The 16,890-nt window shown below is 32.6% G+C and overlaps 1 protein-coding gene across 4 annotated transcripts in view; it reads right to left on the bottom strand.

Moving 5' to 3' along the window:
- Positions 1 to 16,890, bottom strand: part of LOC127701676 (histone deacetylase 6-like) — a 178,548-nt gene that overhangs the window by 102,536 nt on the left and 59,122 nt on the right. For all 4 annotated transcript variants that reach the window (XM_052205676.1, XM_052205685.1, XM_052205693.1 and 1 more), the window contains 6 exons: positions 16,251 to 16,301; positions 15,171 to 15,258; positions 12,950 to 12,990; positions 10,131 to 10,227; positions 4,952 to 5,023; positions 121 to 146 (listed from right to left, as the gene is read on the bottom strand). In XM_052205676.1, the coding sequence (XP_052061636.1) occupies positions 121 to 146; positions 4,952 to 5,023; positions 10,131 to 10,227; positions 12,950 to 12,990; positions 15,171 to 15,258; positions 16,251 to 16,301 (375 nt within the window). The remainder of the gene's footprint in view (positions 1 to 120; positions 147 to 4,951; positions 5,024 to 10,130; positions 10,228 to 12,949; positions 12,991 to 15,170; positions 15,259 to 16,250; positions 16,302 to 16,890) is intronic.

The following is a 16,890-nucleotide window of genomic DNA, read 5'->3' as shown; positions in this document are numbered from 1 at the left end:
ACAAACAACATTCAAACTGATGGCAGTAAGAATCTTTCATATTCCGGATAAATGAAGCATAAATCATTTGAAAAGATTGATATTATAATGATATAATGAGTCTTAGTTTGTTTAACTTACCTTACAACTGCAACTCCACTGGAAGCCTGAAATTAATATGCAAAACAACTGTGTTATTAAATTTCATATTGAAACATGCTCAAAACAAGAGGCTGTCAAAATGACAGCTAACTGGGATTTTCTGAAAATTATTAAGTTTCACTATTAATGAATTCAAGGCCCATAATTCCTGAACAGCAGACATAAAATGAACAAAACCATTCTTCCTGAACCTCCAATTTGTCATGAGAAACAACATACTAAAATTTGAAAAGGATTAGATCATTTGTCACATGGAATTTACATAAAAAACAGTGTTCCAATTAATCAGGGCCCATTAACTCCAGAATGGCAAAAGTGAAAACTGTCAATATTTAACTTGACCTCCATTTTATCATCAGTTACAAAATGCATGTTTGTTAAATTTTGAAAAGCATATATTTAACAGTTCTCAAGTTATTGCCCACAAATGACATAAAATATCATTTTCCAATTATTCAAGGATGATAACTCCAGAACAGCGAAAGAAAAAATGGTCAATATCAAACTATACAGATGATTTATATTCTCATTCCTGATAAATGATGGGATTCCAGCACTTTCCTTTTGTAATACAGAATTATATATCTCATACTTTTGCACATTATTATAATTGCATTTAACATTTTGATCAGTGAAATCATATATTTTTCTTTGAAGTTTCAGCAGTTGACATTGAAATTAGGGACTCCGTGGGATTTTTTTTAATGAAAAAAATACACAAAAAGCATTTATTATTTGAAATATATATGTGGTAGAAATATACTAGGACAAGAGTTTTCATTTTTATGTTTGACCTTTGACCCCAAGCATCTGCCTGATATTCATGAATATATACCTTTTGTCTGCCAACATTCCAAATTTACAATAAAAACACACTTAAAAACTTAGTAATATAACTACCGCAGCACACATCATAAACAAAATGAGCAGAAAGGATGCAAAAACTGACTTTTTTTATAGCGTATGACCATTGTACCTGAAAATCTTATTTTGCACAGGAAAATACTGGAAACTGTACTAGTTAGCACAAAACATTAAAAAACAAAATTTTCAAATGTTTTGAATTTTTAATTTCTATGTACTTTTTGACCATATGATTTACACAAATAGCAGTTTCTTGTTTTAGAAGTGTAGCAAGTGTTTAATAAGACTACCATTGTTGGATGCAAAAGTCGGTTTGTCTAAGGTCCAGGGTAAGAACTGACTCACCCCCCCCCCCCCTCCTTCTATTTCTACCATTTTTTATTATGATAAAATCAAAGAAAATTAGTTTCAATCCACCTTTCCATATGAAACTCTCTACATCAACCTTAAAGATTTCCAGATTTCAGACAGTAATTAATAAATTAAGCATAGAAATAAAAATTAAAAACACAAATCCAGGCACGTATCATATTTATTATGCACATAATTTGTTTTTCATATTTACTGCAAATTATAACTTAAAAGAGTCAAAAAGAAAGACACGCAGCTTTGCTTCAAGTTATGATTTTGTAATTATTTTTGTGGTTATGTTGCTGTCTTGTTACTTTATACATCTCCTTTCATTCATGAGCCAAGATAAAAAAATTATTGACAGTTTGTTTCATGTCCAGTGGCAAATATTTCAAACACATTCAGGATGAGAACAAAATATAAATAGATGTAATACCTTGGTTCTGTAATAGGGATCGACCGGGGAAAAGGAGGGGAATTTCAACAGTCACCAGCTGAAAATGTGGGTATAATGGATAGGGCATGAATTTTCTCCTTTGCATCAGGCTACCCACAGACCCATAAAAGAGTTGCTGCAAAAATTCCTAACATGCAGGGAGAGTGGTACTCTCTCTTCGTGAGGCCTCAATTCGTCCCTATTCTAACCGGACGTGGTTGTGTATTCACACATCCCGCACAACCAAATGGATGCTCCACTTTGCCAAGGGTTTTACTTGCAGTCGGAGGAAAACCATATTCCTATACCACCAGTCACCTTTGGGGTTCAAGGATGAAGACATGCTACTGTACATGTCTTGTATGTACAGAAAATGAGAATAACACAGGCCTGTATAAACGTAACATATATATGTACAGGCACTCTTTCATACATTCAATTCAAAATATGGACTTAAAATATGAACAATTTCATTATATGTTATGAATTAATCTAATTTAATACGGCCATGTTCAGATATTATTATATTGGTATCTTCTTCTGAAAAAAATAAAGCTAAATTTCCCTGAATATATTAGAAATCCGGACAATTTCCAAAGAGTCTTCATCATTATCAATATTTAGAGTATGGTATCTTCTTGTGTATACTTTGAAGGTCAAACCATCATTCTTCTGAATCGATAAATTCTAGTTCTTTGCTGCAAATCCTCATCTTCAAAGGCATTGACAGTTTGATTTTAAGTGATAGTCTTCTCTCATTTCTTTGTTTAATGACTTGTGACGTGTGAACCAAAAAGATAATAGATAACTGCATACGAAATTCCAATGATCCAACTATTTTCTCCATAATTTTGCAGTGTGTGATATACCACGCGTAACACACTCGTTATTATTCAATTCTATTTTTACGATTATTTGTTAACGAAATGTAAAGTAATCCGGTCAGACCGGTTCTGTTTATGTTGCTGTGTAAACGTACTAGATTAAATAAGATCGATCTCGATCGATCTTGCTTGTGCAAATGTAAACACGAACTACCGTAGTCGTTTTAAGATCGATTTAAATAAAGATCAGTTCAATTTCGTACAAGTGTAATATTTTAAAGAAGACGAGTTTCATGTAGTATGTGTTCTGTGACATAAATTCAATGTTGAATCAAATGCTTATTACAAATATTATACTTGTTTCCTTCAAATTTAATCAATACTGAATGGTAATAACTGAGGACAATCAATAACAAGCTTTTATAGCCGACCATAGGGTATGGTTTTTTGTTCTCATTGTTGAAGGCTGTACGGTTGCCTATTATTGCTTACATCCACATCATTTGAACTTTGATGGATAGTTGTCTCTTTGGCAATCATACCACATCTCCTTATTTTTATTTTGTTTGTATCCATATCATTTTAAGATAAAACATGAAATGTTAATTCTTTTTTGCTTGTTTTGCTTATTTTCATTTTAATTTTTCGTTAAATCATTTTGACTTTTCTTTTTCGTCTTGTTTTATGTTTTTGTTTTTGGTTTTTTTTGGAAAAGGGAGGGGGGGGGTATAGTTTATTTTTATTTTTTTCAACATTTTTTATAAAACCTGGACCATTCTAATTTTTATAATGGAAAATTTTTACGTTGCTTGTATTGCATATTTTGTTTGAATTCAATTATAATAATATATTTTTTCTTTAAAGGAAAGTATTAATTGGTTGAGTAAATAGATTATTTATACTTAACTCTTACTATTGCATTACAATTTTTATTAAGTTATGTGAATTCAAGTGTACAGAATATCCTGCACAGTACCTCAAACTATTTTTTTATAAACAAAGGGAATTAACCCTTATCAGGTATCTATAATGACAATATTTCATGCAGTTAGTTTTTGAGCGAATCTTTGTCAAATTTGTGCAATTAAATATGTATTCGAATTTATAATCTGATTAATTGACAACAATAGATCGTGAATAATGCAACCATTACGTTCGAGTGTAATTTTTTTTTTTAGCAGAAATTGAAAGTTTAACTGACTGCATGATGATGTGAACAGTGAATAAATCTAACGTTACAAAACTTTTTTTGTTCTTTTAATGCTTGACCTTGCCGCCTTTGACGCACTGGCGCCTCGTCAATTCGTAACACATTTACATAAACTGGACATTGTTGTAAAGATAATATGTTGTAGATTGCGGGGAGCGATGGATCCTTGAAAAATATGTGAACATGGGGTATCTTTCGGGGGAAAACTCAAATTTTTTTTGATTTTCTTCATAATTAGACACCTTATTGACGAAATTGGATTAGGATACCTACAAAATTTTACTGTTCTCAACTTCAGGATGATGCATGCAAAATTTTGATGTCTGTTTACGTTTCTATAAATAGCGCTAGGTCCCGATAGGATATTAAATTGTTGCATATGATAGCGAAAAATAAATGTTGTGGATAATATTACAGATTTTCACATTGCTATGAAATATAGATACAAAAGGGTAAAGTCTATAACTTTTAGCCTAGTTTGAAAAGCTAAAGTTCAAGTTTCCTGTGATATTATATTTTTAACTGACATCGAATGAAAAAGTTTTTTTTTGTAATTTTTACCAACGTTGATAACACCAATTATGCATTACGGCAGATATGAGTTTATTGACGTGATGTTCCCACAGAGTCCCTATTGAAATTACCATTTGCTTTCTCTTTTTTTTATTATACAGGTGTTTTATTGAAAAACATTCGTAGGCACTAATTATCACTGTTTAATAATATAATAGAACATGTTTTATAATGAATTTAGTTATTTCATTTTTTTTCTTTTTTATATATATTTTTTTGTAATTTAGCATGTACATGATAATAGAACAAATTAGAAATATGAAAAATGAAAACTGTAAAAAAAAAATTTACTGCTAATTTGCTGTCAATGATATATAAAAGAATAAATACCCTTGGATATGAATTAAACTGATTAAATTTATTCAATGGAAAATATGGATTTCAGTGGGTTTTAAAATTCGTGACTTTTTATATATTACAAAATACAAATCAATGAAAATTGGTTATTCTTTTGTGTCTTTTTTCAACTTTTGATTTTTGTTTGACCTACTTGGTACTGTTTTGTACCTAAATAGAAACAATCCTTTCAAGTTAGTTATCCAAAGTACTCACCTGACCTGTCAATACTGTATGTACAACATTCAATAAACTTCCTGTAGCTAACAAGGCACAATTATAGGTTTCCTTCAACATAAATGAACAGCGATTGTAAGTCCCATATATTTTACTTATATGTAATATAAGTATTGTTTATACAAACAGAAAAGCCATTACAGTTTACAAGTAATTAATGTTATGATAAAGATGCTGACATCATGGATACAATTAATTAACATACACTGACCACTTGTTATATCTTGAGGTTAATTTGCCCAAGGAGGTTATATGAGCAGGAGAGAGGACGAAAGACGATAATTACACATAAAATGTTACCGCCTTATTTGTAAGTGGGTGTTAATTAGTTGAGATCGACTAGGTCGCAGAGGGAGACTGTCCTAATTACACATCCGAGTAAGAACGGAAACACCCGAAGTGTTAAAACCCGACCGAGATTTTACAAAATAAGCCTGAGATCATGGCTCAATTCTCGACAGTATATATATAGCCTTCCTTACAAAAAGTAAAGGTTTGGCCAGGGTCCCAGGCTATGAAAAAAATACACACCGGATGTTTTCTGTTGACGTATTTCAGTCATCATTTGATCATGGTCAACGATTTATTTATAAGTGATGCGTAAATGTTGGGGCTCGAATAAGAATTTGATCTAGAAAAATTCTGCATCTGCAAGACGAATGACTCATCCCACCTGAATTGCTTCGTAAATGATGTATATATAAGGAATTAAAATTTAAAACAAAATATTTATAAAATGTGCAGGAAAAATGTCAGTAAATAAAGAATAGGCACACTTTCCTATCGTGGTATTTTTATTAACAAATTGACTTATTTATCTTTTTTTTTAATAAATATTACAACCGTGCATGGCCTGAAAAGAGTATTGATTGAGAAGAAATCTCAAATACCATGTGCATTGTCCGGGGGAATCACATTTAGAGAAGACCAATCTACATGACTGGCATTCCAAGTATTACTGTACAAAATGCATGTGTTAATTTTCTGACATTTTACTGTTTCATTAAGCCAATGAAGTACTGGTTTCGACAAAATCTTAATTAAACTCTGTATGACAAGGTACTGATTTGGCGTGGTCACATTGAGAATTTTCATTATCACTTTTTTTTTTTTTTTTTCATTCTTTTGCTTTCAGTGAGAGCCCGTCACTTTAACAAATGTGCTTCACATATTCCTTTTGAGGATATAACCTAGCTACCATTTCCCATTTCCAGAAGTCAACATGGGAAGTGAAAATATAAGCGCCTATGCCTATATCTACAGCCTAACGCCATGAGAATCAATCTTTTCGCTGGCTCTCGATAAATTTCTCTTCGTTTCAATTATAAATATTCGCACCGGTCGCAACTGTTCACCGTAACGAAAGTACCTTACATATTCCTCTATTTTCTATGATATTACCTACCAATTGTCATGGGCAGCGCAATACAGGTGAAGCGAAAATCTTTGTTTAAAGCAAGGTGGGGTTCAATAGAAATTGCATTCTTAAATTTCTTTAAACCCTCATAACTTTGTCATTTCTTAGTTGTTTTTCACCGTAGTTAGACGATATACTTTCGAATTTTGCGTCAAATGATATTGCACAATAAAAACATATATAAACTGATTTGAAACGATAACTACACCTGTATTTTGATGACCCACTCACCGATTACAACCACGTGACATTAGCGATATTCCTAATCACACGGACTGTTAGCGGTAACAGCCTGGTACATCAGAGGACCGTATCAAGTGGGTGATAAACATGTCGGTTTCTTTATATTTCTATCATTTTCCTCTGATCGAATTGCTATCCTGGGGATGCTAATTTTATATCAAGCAGAGTGTTCACTCTCCTTCTCATATAACCTCCTTGATTTGCCACTTTGAAGTTACAACTGGAATCTCACTAGGAGGCACACTAATCTTTTCTTAACCGGATACATGTCACAAACAATCACTGTAGGAGAGGAAAGCAGGATATGATACCAGATCTCTTTAGTACTGATTACACAATAATTAGTACTAGTATATTATTTGAGGGTCAGTAAGGTCAGTCTCCTCCCACTGGATGTTAGATGTACCCAATCTGTGTGTAAAGCCATATGCATTGTCTTTGTATAATCAGTTTCTTGTCATAGCAGTCTTACTAGTTGATGTAGTTTTACAGTGCTATTATTAAATTTACCTCCCACCTTCCCCTTCCTAACACCTTCAATATTGTTTCATGACTAGGGAAACAATCAAGTTTAACTAGTGATATATATTTTTTCTTTATTTTAGTTTTTCCTTAATGGAATTTTATCACTGGTCATTTCTAAAATTTCATTCATCCCCAAGCATTTCAGGGACAAATTTTATCAAATTTATTCCAGTGCCAGTTTGATAAACCCCTGCTACTCTACTAGCACATAGGCTATCCCCCATGCAGACCTTGCACACCTACAAGGAAATTCAATATGAGACTACAAGGAAATACAATATGAGACTACAAGGAAATACAATATGAGACTACAAGGAAATACAATATGAGACTACAAGAAAATACAATATGAGACAACAGAATACAAACACCATTGAAGTTTGTATAAACATGTATTTAGATAATTCATCATCACATACCACAGTATTTCAATAATCTTAAGGAAACCTTTATATAATTTGTAAATTGAAAAAGTAAGGAGAAGCACTTCTAGCAGCAGGACAAGGTCATTATATGAATAAATGCATTATAGTGTGTCTTTCTATGTTGTGATGTTGTGATGTTGCACTATTGTTTCAGGTAGGGTGAAGGTTGGCGCCTATTAAAACGTTTAAACTGCTGCATTTGTTTCCACCTGTTCTATGTCAGGAACCTGATGTTCAGTGGTTGTCGTTTGTTGATGTGGTTCATAAGTGTTTCTCGTTTCTCGTTTTTTATATAGATTAGACCGTTGGTTTTCCTGTTTGAATGGTTTCACACTAGTCATTTTTGGGGTCCTTTATAGCTTGCTGTTCGGTGTGAGCCAAGGCTCAATGTTGAAGGCCGTACTTTGACCTATGATGGTTTACTTTTACGAATTGTGACTTGGATGGAGAGTTGTCTCAATAGCACTCATACTACATCTTCTTATATCTATGTATATAGGATTTTGCATTTAAATTAAAAATACAACGAAAAAAGTGAATTGCACTCTTTTTGCAGAATATAAAGTATCATTTCTTTGTTTTTTTGCTGAATTTGAAAATGAGTCTACTAAAAAACCATTATTAGGAGTGCTCTAAGACAAAAGCTTGAAAAGCCACAGATGCAAAAATCAACTGGAATTATATCAATTTACCAAAAGAGGCTTAATACAGCATTATGTAATTAATGCATCTGATTCCGGACCCAAGTTCTTGTACAATCAATAAATATTTAAAAGATGTAAACGTGAACTATAGTAAACAGTAGCCTGAATTGCTCACCTGTATTTCAGAGGTTTTTAAATGTTAGCAAACTTGATGAACAAATTGTGTAAAATTGTCTTTAAAGGGCAATAACTCCTTAAGGGGTCAATTGACAATTTTGGTCATCATAACTTTTTTGTAGATCTTACTTTGCTGAACATTATTGCTGCTTACAGTTTATATATATCTATAATAATATTCAAAATAATAACAAAAAACTGCAAAATTTTGATAAAACTACCAATTCAGTGACAGCAACCCAACAATGGGTTGTTCGATTCGTCTGAAAATTTCAGAGCTGATAGATCTTGACCAATTGAACAATTTTAACCCGTGTCAGATTTGCTCTTAAAGCTTTAGTTTTTGAGATATAAGCCAAAAACTGCATTTGACCCCTATGTTCTCTGTTTAGCCATGGCGGCCATGTTTGTCGATGGATCAAAACTTCGGATACAATTTATAAACTAAATACCCTAAGGAACATTTAATTAAAGTTTGAAGGTATTTGGCCCAGTAGTTTCAGAGGAGAAGATTTTTGAAATAGTTTACGACGACAGACGACAACAGAGGATGACTTATGGTTTAGGGGTGGCAGGGGGTGGGGGATGACCCCTGGGGACTAACCCTGTATATCATTCAAACCATCTTTGCATGACAAACCAGAATATATATGGTTTAGGGGTGGGGATCTTGACCACTTACAAGATATTAGAACATTGGGGGTGGGGGGAACCCCTGGGGACTGATCCTATACGTCATTCAAATGTTCGAGACATGACGAACAGGAATATATATGGTTTAGGGGTGGGGATCTCGACCATTTACAAGATATTAGAACTTTCTCAAATGGCAGGGGGTGGGGGATGACCCCTGGGGACTAACCCTGTTTATCATTCAAACCATCTTAGCATGACAAACCAGACTATATATGGTTTAGGGGTGGGGATCTTGACCACTTACAAGATATTAGAACTTTCTTAAATGGCAGGGGGTAGGGGTGACCCCTGGGGACTGACCCTGTATTTCATTTGATTTGCTTTATAGTGACAAACAAGAATATATATGGTTTAGGGGTGGGGATCTCAACCATTTACAAGATATTAGAACTTTCTCAAATGGCAGGGGGTCGGGATGACCCCTGGGGACTAACCCTGTATATCATTCAAACCTTCTTAGCATGACAAACCAGAATATATATGGTTTAGGGGTGGGGATCTTGACCACTTACAAGGTATTAGAACTTTCTTAAATGGCAGGGGGTGGGGGTGACCCCTGGGGACTAACCCTGTATTTCATTTAATGTGCTTTATCATTTAGAACATTTTCAATTAAAAAGATTGTGTCTATCACAAACGGTTTTCAATTTATAATCATTTGAAAATTTAAAAAAATAAGTTCCCATAGGGTTCTATAGTAAAACCCTCCTTTCTTTTTGCCCCTCAAAGTACCCCTTTATAAACCCTATTGCACAAACAAAACCCTGATTGCACCACTAGACATGTTAGTCTAACATATTGTGAAACCCTAAGTTAATCTGACAAGTGGTTTTGGAGAACGGGTGCGGACAAGTTCAAATTTAAAAGTGGCGGAAGAGGAAGAGGAAGAAGAATAATAATAATAATAAGAACTGAGCAAAAACAATAAGTCTTCCCAAACTTCGTTTGGGAGACTTAATAAAAGTCATATAAATATGGACACCAGAAAATGAAATTCTCATTTAGTTTTCAATTTTGAAACCATTACCTACTTGACAAAGGTAAATAGAATTATAGTTCCATGCTAGTCTTCTCAAATCAAATACAGTCTTCTCTGGTAATTCTTTCATTTCTTCTACATATTTTGAACTAAAAAATAATAAAAATAAAACATACTAAAAATTTTGAAGATATGTAATTGTAACTAAAGATGTAGACTTACTTCTTTCAAAGGTATTATAACTTTACAAAAGGATTTTTTTATTTCCACAAATGTATACTAATGTCTCAGTCACAACAAATGATGTCATCAGACAAGGACAATCAATGGATTCACACAAAACTTTGAACTATGTGAATGTGGTGAAGGACTTTTTTGCTTCTCATATCTATTGACTGGGAATTACATAAATGTTTATTGACTGGGAATTATATAAATGTGTATTGACTGGGAATTACATAAATGTTTATTGACTGGGAATTATATAAATGTGTATTGACTGGGAATTACATAAATGTTTATTGACTGGGAATTATATAAGTGTGTATTGACTGGGAATTACATAAATGTTTATTGACTGGGAATTATATAAATGTGTATTGACTGGGAATTACATAAATGTTTATTGACTGGGAATTATATAAGTGTGTATTGACTGGGAATTACATAAATGTTTATTGACTGGGAATTATATAAATGTTTATTGACTGGGAATTCTATAAATGTGAACTTTCAGGGCCTTTTATACCCAACTATGCTGTACGGGTTTTTCTCATTGTTGAAGGCAGTACGGTGACCTATAGTTGTTAACTTGTACATCATTTGGTCTCTGGCAGAAAGTTGTCTCATTGGCCAAATACCTCATCTTCTTCTTTTCTTTCAAAGCAACTAATAAATGTGAATTTTAACTTTATTCAAAAGATATGACAACACAATAAAAGTTGTTGTTTAATTAATTAATTAACCAAATAATGGAAATTCAGATATTCACTTCTTGTCTTCTATAATTTTGATTGAAAATTTCAATATTAAAAATGTCATTCAAATATAAATCATAAATTCTTCATAGTTTCCAAACTTCAGTAAATATATTCTATATGCACAGGGGGTCTCTTCCTATATGAAGGTATATACATATGTGCCGCTAGAATGGGTCCCTTTTTTGATACGTCAAATATATCAATGGGGTGCAATTTTACCGAGGAATATATCAATAGGTAGTAATTGACCAATTGTGATATTATAACCAGATCTGAAGTCCTATGTTTTTGTGGTATTGCACCTTCAAAACAGTGTTTTACTTGTTATTGTTTGAAAAGTTCAATATTTCATATAAATTGAAGTATATTATATAATTGAAAAGTGTTTTTAATATATATTATTTCATATCGGTTAAGAATTAGCTTCTCTTATTGGATAAAAAGGGACCACATGACATTCTTTATTCTTCAGTAATAAATTCCATTGGTCTTTAACAGAACAAAACAGACCAGAAAACCAGTCCTTAACGGACTTTTACATGTTAATGACCGGTGGGGCGTGGTTTCTCTGTTTAGAGAGATGTCCCTTTAATAAAACATTTTCCTGTTTTCAATTTCATATTTAAGTTGTTAAATTGTTTACCATATGTTTTTGTAATTTATAAAATTATAGAAAACTTTATTTAGTATTCATATATTGAAAAATTGCACTTAAATGAATGCCAGTGACTTATAATTACATGTATTACTAAGACTGGTCTTCACTCTTTGCTATAGAAATCGTACAATAACTCAAGTTTGCTTTGAACATTTTGAATTTATGAGAATTTGTAAAAACATGGTTCCTCAATGAAATAAATATAATAGTTATTGAAGAACTGGTCATTATCGTGATACATGGACTGCCCGTAGGACAGTGGTATTGACTGTGACAATGTCCTGTGGGCAGTCCTTATATCAAGATAATGACCAGTTTTTCAATAACTATTATGTAAATAAGATTGTATATGTATATAGGTACTATTTGTGACAATAAAAATATGAATGGGTTATGATTTCGCTGTGAAATATACGTATAGGTAGGGATTTCACAAGTAATCAATATATGAAGGAGGGGGGTGGGGGTGGGGGGGGTGGGGGGGGGGTTTAAATCCCAGCTGTACAACTGTACCCAAAATCCCATGTTGAGACCCCCCCCCTCCGTGTCTATATGTTACTATAGGAACTTTTAAATATATTATTTTATTCTGGTTTTCCTATGAAATCACTTACATTACACTGGTTGTCAAAACTTTCAGTGTGAAGTTAACCTGATTTAGGGTACTGTAAGTTCAGAAATTACTGCATGTTTTTATTATTACGATTTTGAACTAACGGACAAAAATGTGAGTTTAATTACTGCAATGCCATGGCAAGCTGCATCAAAACTTAAAATACAATCTACATAATTGTGAAACCTCTTCAATCACATTTTTTGCAATAATAACAAGAATGTATATGTTATCGTGCTAAGCATACCCCTCTCATAATTCAAAGTATCTGAAAACTGAAAGTTGGTGTCTGGCAGATCTGAAAAGCAGTCATACTCTATAGCTCATCAGGAACGAAATTTCTGAAGTTGTAGTATTCAAGAAATATGTCATACTCATTAACATCACTTTCATAGGTTTATATCATATGATAACAGATTATGCTGTTGGTGTTATCTTTTTAGTAGTCTGTAGAATTCATTCCCAACTTATAAGCTGGGGGTGATTTAAAAGAGCTTGAATGTTTGTAGATCACTGTAGTAGGTTGACATCTGCACATGTTTTTTCACTGGATTTTTTTTAATTTGAATACCGTCTTGTTGTTTTCTCAACATTTTCTTTAATTCATTTAAACTATTTACCTGTGTATGAGCTGTAGTTCTGATTCCGTTGCATGCCGTGACTGAAACAAAATTAAAAGAGACAGACCATTAACAAGACCTTATTTAGACATAATGAATTTACAACTATAATTGTTCAAAACTTCACTTAAGCAAATACTTACCTAAGCTTCATAACTCAAAAACAGTAACAAATTAGTTAGTTTTATAAAGTATTGAAAGTTTAAGTGTAAGTAAAGTAGTATTATTGACAAAGAGAAGGCAATGAGATACCTGTATGAGACAGGTTGACAGTGGATCATTATAATTCAACTTTCCTTCCCCTTTGCAATCTCTCTCCTCAAATTTGACCTGCATAAATGACCCTCACTCGAATTTCTTTTCACTACTTCCTTCCTCAAAACTCCTGGTTCTCACCTCCCAAACTCAAAGTTTCGAAGCCCCTTACTCTTGGCTTAAGTCACCTAGTTAGCCTCTTGTGTGACAGCAAGAAAAAGCCTTACATTGGGATAACAAGCTTTTTAATTTCCATCCATGATATCTTTAATTACCAGTACTTCTTCATTAATAAATATAAGGCCACACCAATTTGATTAATAGTTTTTCGGACAAAAGCTCCAATAAAATATGGGGCGAGCGAGCGAAATTTTTTTGTTTTTATATATTTCTTGAAAATGAGTTTTTTTAGGCGAGTGCTCTACAAGTGAAGCGAGCGGTATAATTTTTTTTTTAAATTGTGTGATTTAGAAGTTGTACAATTTATGTACATGTTATTACTGGGTTATTCCATAGAAAAACGAGGCGCAACAGATGCTCTAGTGCATATAATTTGATTTATTGGTGCCTGTACCATATCAGACTTTCTTGTCTCACTGTGGTTTAGTTAATTTTGGTTATTTTCATCAAGTAAGCTTTGTCTGTGTGAAATTTCATTGAAATCCATATATATTTAGGAAGCATAGCAGATGCAGTTTTACAAGAGGAAGTATGTTAGTTAGGTAAATGACACATGTTGAATAAAATTAAAATATGTGTATGTACCCAAAACAATGCCCCTGAAAGATATTTGATAGTTTTCAATATATGGTAATGATTGTTTATTTTTGTAGTTCAGTGTTTCTGTTGTTCTGTTGTTTTCCTCCTATAGTTGATGTGTTTCCCTCAGTTTTAGTTTGTTACTCTGATTTGTTTTTGCTTAATCAAATTATGACTATTGAACAGCAGTATACTACTGTTGACTTTATATATTGGCTGCTTTACATCCAGTTGGAACTATTTATGCATATTTAGGATCAAAATAATGAGTGAGGTGAATATTTCTTGCTTTGTATTAAAACAACATCCTGGGTAAGATAGTTATATTTCTATACATGTAGATCGAAATGTATTAAAAAAATTCCCTTAAAATACCTGTCATCCCATTCATATGCATTTTTCTTCCTAAAAGCTGTAATGTATTCAAAACTCTTTAGCTTGACTAGAAGTGATTGAACCAATTACACACCCCTAATTATTATGAGCATGCCAATCACAATGCGGCATCACCTTCGTCTCGTTGGAACTCTTTAAATTCCCCCCCAACAAAAAAAGAGTTCTGCTTGTATGTCAAAAGACTAAAGATATGGGGTTTCATCAACATCAAATACTTCTGTGATTTTTTAAAAAGTTCATGGGAATTTACAATTCATTTCATCCAAAAGATAGATAGGTCTATGCCTGTTGAAACAAGGATCGGGGGTGACAATTGCTCTAACAAATATTGATGTATTTGTGCAGGGACTTTCTATATTAACAAAGTTAGTATAGAAAGTCCCTGGTTTGTGGTCATCTAACGAAAGATTTTTAATTTTTACATCCTAGAACAGGTCTTTAAAGGTAAAACGAGAAGCATTTCGGATAAGTGTGTGTTCAGTAACTACTTGTCCACGGTAAATTATGAGCTGACACAACTGCATGTTGGCATCTCGATTTTTGACCTTTTATTTACAAATCGATTTATTACATGTGCATTTAAAATGATAGGAGCACTATATGCAACATAAAAGCGTCTATGTGAAGAAAAAATTTCGAGGAGAAACTAATTTTGGAGCGGCATGTGGACCAAAAATTTGCGGAAGCAGTATTTTTTTTTATTATTAAAAAGTCAATTTCTCCAAAACAGGAGCAGGAAAATCCAAAGAACTATTAATCAGATTGGTGTGGCCTAATTTTAAAAAATCTAATTATAAGAATAAATACCTACTTGTACTCTAAGACACCTCTCCAAAAGACCCAATTCTACATGTTTATCGAATATTCTAGTGATTCTGTCTGGATCTTCAGGATGGCCTCTGGAACAAAATAAAAAATAATCTTTAAGTTAAACTTATTTTATATCAACCAAAGTATACATGCTTTCACCAACTTTTTACTAGTGATTAATTCTATTTTAATCAAATTATAATTTTTATTTTTTTAAACAATAGAGGGTGAAACCAACATAGTTCAAGCTCTTAGTTGATCAAATGACTCAAGCTATATCAACTGATTTCTACTTCAATACCTAAATGATGTTAAAATATCCCATTATTCTCTATTCTGTAAACCCCATCCAGACCCTCTATTACATATTGGTACTCTTAACTGACAGTAATTAGTATATTGGTATGTGTTCAATTTACTCACAGTGCACATTTTGAAGTATGGAACATCAGTGGACAATAGTTAGTGATACAATGTATACTGTTTATTATTGCAATAATAAAAAAATTGCTTTTAAAAGTATGTCTTTCTTTTTCTATTACTGGATAAATCTGAGAACAAAGGAGACAGAATATGTGCAATTGTGTACATTTTTGTCAAGCATCCTCAAGTTTTAGTAGTACAGATATTAATTACTGAAAAACAAGTTATTTTGGTGGATACATATTTTGAGGTAAGGCCTTTCTTAACTGGTTTGCTGCAATTTGTTTTTGTGATTTAATAACTTGTTTAGCAGATATATATATATATATATACTGGTAGAGAAGATCAAATTTTTGACATATTCACAACCATTTATCTTGGATTTGACATATTCACAACTATTTATATTGGGTTTGACATATTCACAACTATTTATCTTGGGTTTGACATATTCACAACCATTTATGTTGGGTTTGACATATTCACAACTATTTATCTTGGGTTTGACATATTCACAACCATTTATCTTGGGTTTGACATATTCACAACCATTTATCTTGGGTTTGACATGTTCACTACTATTTATGTTGGGTTTGACATATTCACAACCACAAGGTGAGTAATTGTTTTGATGACAGAGTATTTAATAATGGTTTACCTAGAATCAGCCTTGTGCGCCCTCATATCATCATCATATACTATACAGGTCCTGTAATAAAAAACCAGAGAGATCATAAAACTGAACAACTAATGCATTGTACAAATAATACTATACTTAGAGCCAATAGAAACCAAACACATCCTATCACATGCCCCCATTCGTCCAACATTAAATGACAACACATAATTGTTATGTCAAGGCATTCTTCATTTTCAAATCCGAAAGTTAATTACAATTTACTATACTTCATGTCAAAATGCCAGACTTTGATTGGTTTGATACGAGGGAGACAATTTACTCTATTACCCTTCATGGAGACGCTTGATCAAATGTGCGCTTTATTGAATACGGATGGTTGTTATGTACAAGACGTCATAATGTATTTCTTTTAATTTGAAACTCAATAGACAGTAATAACAGAACATTCAGTATAATAAATTAAATAAAACATATCTGAGAGGGTGATAGAGCAGATTGTTACCCCTTGAAAAGACATTGTCAACCTTGGCTTCGCCTCAGTTGACAATGTTTTCTCAAGGAAACAATCTGCTCTATCACCCTCTCAGCTATGTGTTATTTATATAAAGTCTCATAGGAGTCAAAAGCAAAACAGTGTATGCATATCCTATAACATTCA

Source organism: Mytilus californianus, unplaced genomic scaffold (genome assembly GCF_021869535.1).
Source record: "Mytilus californianus isolate M0D057914Y unplaced genomic scaffold, xbMytCali1.0.p SCAF_1, whole genome shotgun sequence".
In the NCBI taxonomy this organism is placed as follows: domain Eukaryota; kingdom Metazoa; phylum Mollusca; class Bivalvia; order Mytilida; family Mytilidae; genus Mytilus; species Mytilus californianus.
Note: the sequence above shows the minus strand (reverse complement) of the source record. Positions and strands in the feature narration are given on the sequence as shown.